Source organism: Ciconia boyciana, chromosome 5 (genome assembly GCF_034638445.1).
Source record: "Ciconia boyciana chromosome 5, ASM3463844v1, whole genome shotgun sequence".
Taxonomy (NCBI): domain Eukaryota; kingdom Metazoa; phylum Chordata; class Aves; order Ciconiiformes; family Ciconiidae; genus Ciconia; species Ciconia boyciana.
This window is the reverse complement of record NC_132938.1, coordinates 59,067,862-59,074,247: the sequence shown is the minus strand read 5'-3', so window position 1 is coordinate 59,074,247 and position 6,386 is coordinate 59,067,862. Positions and strand designations below refer to the sequence as shown.

General features: G+C 45.9%; 1 protein-coding gene across 1 annotated transcript; it reads right to left on the bottom strand.

Annotated features, from left to right (window-relative positions):
* Window positions 1-1,418: 1,418 nt before the first annotated feature.
* On the bottom strand, window positions 1,419-5,296 carry RPL34 (ribosomal protein L34). Its single transcript, XM_072862998.1, has 5 exons — window positions 5,227-5,296; window positions 4,267-4,340; window positions 4,070-4,169; window positions 3,212-3,315; window positions 1,419-1,546 (listed from the first exon to the last, which is right to left on the bottom strand). The coding sequence occupies exons 2-5, from the start codon at window positions 4,329-4,331 to the stop codon at window positions 1,462-1,464; spliced, it is 354 nt and encodes a 117-aa protein (XP_072719099.1). The 5' UTR covers window positions 4,332-4,340; window positions 5,227-5,296; the 3' UTR covers window positions 1,419-1,461.
* Between the last annotated feature and the right edge of the window lie 1,090 nt (window positions 5,297-6,386).

Below are 6,386 nucleotides of genomic sequence, written 5' to 3'. Positions count from 1 at the left end.
AGCTACATGAGTTAGCTGCCACGTTTATCCATTTTGAGAATATTAGCAGAATTATTTCAATGACTTGGGACAGTGTGAAGAAATTCTTGGGGAGGTACAGCTCCTTTCACCATGCATGGTGTTAAGTCAGTTATCCTGGACTACAGCCATCTCCTGTTATCAAACCTAGGTGGCACCAACACCACCCCTGTGAGTTTCCAGGCAGCTGACCCAAGGTACCAGCCAGCTGCCACTGAATGGACAGGTCTTTTCATCAGCTCAGTTTTCTCTTATCTGTTTCTTGGCTGACCGCACAGCCTGAGAAGCTTCAGAGCTAGGCACGGTGTAAACAGACAGCATACAGTCAGGAGGAGAAATTTGCACACATCCCTGAGCCACAGCCTGAGCAGACTCCACAAGTGATCTTAGAAACCTCTTCAAATGGCATCCTCAGTGCTCCCAGTAAGTCTGCATGCTCAATAATTATTTCTCCTCCTTCCTTATTCCAGTGGTTGAGCTCACTACTTTTTGAAAAAATAGTTACTTAAAAATCCCAAATATTTGTTATTGGTAAAAACAGATACCTACTTCTTGTCAGTAGAGCTGGGGGTGAGGAATACCACTGCACCCATAGGTAGTGCAAGAATTATCCCGAGGGTGTTCAAGCACTCCTGGGTAGTGTTAAGAGGCAGGTTCACAGTTCTCCATACACAACAGAATGAAGCAAAGCAGCAAAACAAGCCCATTTCCACCTTTTACAATTGCTTTTTACATTACCATTACATCCTCAGTGATAAAGATCCAACAGACCTTTGCTTCAAGTTTCAATACTAGAGGCCTAAATTGCTACTGTAAAACCTAATTCTGGAAGCCATTAAAGGTCTACCCCCACCTAACAACGAACAGAATACAACAGCTTTCTTCCAGGAGATCCAGATGTAGCAGTATGTAACTGTCTGGTGGATACAGCACTGGCTTCGACAAGATAGACAATTCCCCCCCCCCCCCCGATTTGAGTAACAATAACTACAGCACATACTATTAAAAAAAAAAATCTACCTTAGGCCCATACTAGCTCGCCTCTTCTTCGTCTGACAATCTCTCTTCCCATCTTTAGTCATAGTCTCCCTTTGCTTTTCTTTTTCAGATTTCTAACTTAATCTTCTAAGCCAAGTCCTCTGATGACATCATACGCAGCTGTTGCCATGAAAAAAAAATTGCATTGCTCGAAGTTACTCCAACCCCTCTACAGGACTGAGAGACAGTCCTGTTTAACCAGACCTCCTTCCACCTGCCTCATTTCCCTGTCTGCAGACAGCACAGAACACAGCATCCTGACTTACAGGTTTTGTTGCACCAAAACCCAATTCTGCATTTAACAAGCTGTGAGAAGCAGCTCCTACCAGCTTTGACTAGCACGTGGAATGACAAGACACAAGAAAAGTGGAGCTTTCATTTATTGGGCTGAAACTACGAATAGGTTCACTTTGACTTCTGGCTTTGTGCTTGTGCCTTCAACACTTTCACAACGATCTTCTGCTCCTCAATAAGAAAAGCTCTTTTGATTCTAGAAAGAAAAAACAACAACTTTAGAACATGTATCCACTTAAGTGAAAATACAAAAATAAGACAAAGTTACAATTAGTTTTGCTGTCTCCAACATTCATTGCATATGCAGTGTTAGTTCCACAATTACATAAAAAGACAAACCATCCATGTTCTCACCAGCATCAAAAGACAGAACAGTGGCACTGTATGAATGTCGAACTGTGGGGAAGAAGGCCTAGTGTGCCTGCAAATTTAGGGTGAGCAGCTTGTAGGCAATCAAGGCAATACCTGAACATTGGAAAAATGACGTCTGAACATTGGAAAAATTGCCACCTTCACTAACTTCAAAGGCAAAAGGCAAAACTCATCACTGGCAAACTAATTTAGCTGTTCTTAAAGTCAGAATTGATGTGACCAGTTGTGGTCAGCTCTCTTCCTCAGAACTACGGAAAAGTTATGTGAGTCCAGTTACCAAAACAAGAACAGGTCCCCTCTCAGGACTGAAGCTTCTTTGCATGTAAACCTGGGAGGTCAAGTCATGCCTAAACATGATTATTTCTGGAAGACATATAGGGCCACCATGCAGATGGACCTAAGTGACAGTACTCACATCAAGAGCTTATTTGATGATTTCGAGTTAAGAGCACAAATATACTACACACCATTCTACCTTGAAACATTAAACTGCCATTCCATATGCATTTGGTATATATTGCTGCTGCCGCAGTACACAAAACCTACCAAACGTGCCTAAACAGATGCAGGAGAAAACCTGCCAATTACAGGGAAGGAGGTGACTGTGTTTTTGTTTAGGAGAAATACTAATAAGGCATAGTCATGTATTAAAAATGACCTACCAAGCTCATAAAATGTTTGGGAAAACACTCAGAAAAAAATTGGCTTTTAACACATAAAAGTTATGCTATGGATCTGCAGCTGTAACAACCCATCTTCAGTGGCACCTAATGTGATTTAACTTAGAACTCACACAAGCAAAAAAAAAAGGATGCTGGCAAGATCTGCACTACAGACTAAAAAAATGGCATCAGACTGCTGACTCCGGAGATCTGCTTTGACTACCATTCACAGAGATGACATAACTCTTTGTAATACACATTTTTTCCTCCAACTTGCCAAGGAAGCATAGGACATTATAGTTGTACAGTTGAATTCAGTGAGGCCCAGCAAAGGCCATCTTAAAGCTTAACCACATAAAGATGCTTAATATGCAACCAATTAATATCTTTGAATCCCAAAACACCAGAGAAGCCAAAAGCTCAACTGATCTTACACTAGTATGTTTGCATAAGACAAAAGAATAGGACAGCAGAAGAGAAAAATCTTTACTATGGTGGCTGAATATAAAAATCCAGAATGAGCAGACTGTTTAGCACCAAAGAAACAGTGCACTAACAAATCATGAAGAACATAAACTCTCTACAGTAAGAAATCATGAAGAACATGAAGTGTCTACAAAGGAGCTCCACCTGTAGTAACTAGCTCAAATCCATGGGGCAAAAATCACACACATCACTGCTCATGTGCCCCATGCTTACCCCCTCCATTTTACTACAGAAATGTCAGACGAGTCTTCAAAATTTTGGCCCACATTATGAAAACAGTGAGATGCAAAAATCTCATACGAAGTAACCTCAAGAATAACATTAGCTTTCTGTAAGCTTACCTGTCGCGGACACACTTAGCACACATGGACCCGCCATAGGCTCTGCTAACATGCTTCTTAGTTTTTGACAGCCTCATAAGAACTTTAGGACGCACAGCACGAACCTACAGAAAGCAAAAATGAGAAGTGTATCATAAGACAGTAATTTTGGGTAACAGTCATATAAAGAAAATTCACTTCGATAGTTTAAAAAAGCAGCACCACCTGAAGTTGACTATTCAAGATGCAGAAAAGTGACTGAAGTCACAGCTTGTTGTACATGCCACCTTCAGCACTCCTAGGCTGATCTTTTCATTCTACCACAGGGGTTCACCAATACATTCATCATTAAAAAAACGTTTATAAAACAGACTGTTTTCCCAAGTGTAGGAAATTCTCCAAGATAAACATTAGTCATGCATTCCCATCACTGTTAAGAGCAATGGTGTTACACCAAGAACACATTTTGGAGAAAATTATGTTAAAAACATTAATTCCTTTTTTTCTAAAACTGAAAGTCAAACTCGGCTTATGTGGTTTTTTTAACGCCTACCTAATAGGTCCAATTTAGACTTTTAAACCTACTACAGAATCATCTCTGTTTAACTCTAAAGACTTCAGCCAGTTACAATTTATAGAACAAGAAGGTTCAAATATAACAGCAATGAGAACCACAAGCATTAAAAAAGCACTTGCTCTTTAAGCTTTCAAAGCTTGTTTTACCAGTTAAAGTTTGTAACATTCAGATAGGAATATTTTAAAGAAAGTTGTTCCAACAAGAATTCATCAAGAAACAGGCATATTACTTGAAAAGGTTCTTTGTACTGAAAAAAACATTGCTGTAAAAACAAACATTATGCCAGTAAGGCTAATACTTACACCACGAAGTCTTCCTGGGCATATACCACAGGCTGACTTTGGTGCCTTCCCTACTTTCTTGGTGTAAAGGTAAACAATCCTGTTCCCAGGTGTTCGGGACCTAAATATGGCAGAAAAATACTCTGTTGATGTAACAATCAAAACTTCAACTTAGGTTCTTAAAAATTAAGTTTTCTTCGAAACTACGTCTTACTTACAGTCTGGTCTTGTTGGAAGCTGTGTTGTAGGACAACCTACGGCGGTAGGTCAGGCGCTGAACCATTTTTTACACCTAATTTAGTCAAAAACAAAGCAGCACTAGTTTAAGGGCCCAACGTTCACATGGAAGTTCACATATCACAGCATCACCGGCACTGAAGCACCAAGCTAGATCTGAATCAGCAGCTACTGATTCTATATTAGGACTAACAAAATTAAAACATTTCCTCGTCAATAACAGACAACACAACTACATTTAAAAAAAAAAAGCCAAAACATGTGACAGTGGACAGAATGTGATTTGTAATGAAGATTCATCCAAACTAACTTGAACGCAGTTCAACATCCTGGTCTTGCCTGTATGATGTCGTGCTCCTCTAAAAAATTGTTTAAAGCTTTACCAGCTGCGTTTTCTAGTCAACATAAGCTTCGCTGGCCAGGCTGAAAAATGAGCTGAAGCAAACACGGCACTGTCGCTTCCTATCTCATCTGACAGCAAACTGTGTTAATCACACGCTAGGCCCAGACCGCAGCCTTCTCTGGGCCCAGCACAAGGCAACGAGGGCAGCGAGACCCGCAGTACCCCGCTTCTGCAGCAGCGCAAGGGAGTAACGCTCCAACAAGGCGCCTTCAGAGCCCCTCAGGGCAACCCCCCACCGCGGGGCTGGCACTCCTCGGGCCTGGGCCAGGGGGAGACGGGGCCCAGCACCGCAGCCCCAGGCACCGGCTCGCTGAGGCCTGGGAGACGCGGGCCCCCCTTGGGAGCCCCGCCGCCGAGGCCTAGGGAGGCCCGGCCTCTCCGCCGCGCAGCTCTGCCCCCGCCGCCGGCCCGAGCGCGGGAACCAGCGCCGCCGGCCCCTCACCACAGCCCCCCGGGCCCGTTGGCCGCCCCCGGCTCCCGCCGGGGCGCGGATGGGGGCGGATGGGCGCCGCCAGAGCTCAGCCACCCGCCGCCATACCTGCCGCCGCTGGACCCGGAAAAGGAAGCGGAAACGCGCGGGTCAACATTGAAATAGTGGCGCTCTGGAACCGGAAGGAATAGCGGCGCCTGCGCGCTGTGGCCCGCCTCCCGGCCGCGGCGGGGCAGCGCGCCGCCATGTTGTACGGCAGCGGAGGCGGAGGTGTGTCGCCATGTTGTACGGTGAGGCGGGGCGGGGCGGGGCGCCGCTCCGCGGCAGGAGCGGGGGCAGCCCCGGCCGGGCCGGCAGCGCTGCCGCGGGCAGCGGGGATGGCAGAGGTGCTGGAGCCGGGGGAACGTGGTAAATAAAGCTCGACAAAATCCTCTCTGCTGCAGATGCTTCACTTTTCCCAGGGATCCTACGCACAAGCTCTCTCCCTATATACTTTTTAATTTTTTGTATGTTTGACTGAAAATCCGTTTTTCTAGAACACCAGCTTCTTTCCTGAGAAAGAACATTTTGTTCTTTTTTATGGTAGTTACATAGTTGTAGGCCCATAAGCCATTTTTCAGTGTGCTGTTCCAAGCTCTAAATTACAAATCACTCTTACACGCTTTTCCACACCAAACCGGCAGATAACACACCTAGAAACCGCGCGCTCTTACGCAAAACTTACACGGGCAAAAGGCTGGTCCCCCTCGAAGACTGCGCGCCTGCTCTGCCAGCCTCCCCGGGGAGGGAGAGGTGTGCGCCGTCCCGCTTTTTGCAGCGTTCAAGCCGTTGAAGAACACCTGGCCTTGAGCACCACCACAGCGCTGTCCTCGCTGCGCTCCCTTCCCCGCGAGGCGCCCGACGCCTGCCTTCCCGGCGCTGCACCGGTCTGACAGGCTGTGCCGAAACTGGGCCCTGTGGAGAGCAACACAATACCGACCTTCGCCTAACACTTCCTCGCCGCGCCGGCAGCCGCGCTGGGAGTCTTGCGCAGAAGATCCTGTTGCCTGTTTACCAAGGGACGTACTCTCTCTCACGTGCTCAGGGCACGCGCTCAGGCAGGAATATGAGGACATAAAACTTTCTCTGCTGGTCAGGTCAGAAGTCCACCTAACCCAAAATCCCATTTCCAAGCCATAGCTACCTAGGAAAAGCATAGGGGAAACAGGACACAGCTAGTTGATCTTTCCCTTAATACACCCTTCCCATGTTCAGCAGTGGGCATCTTA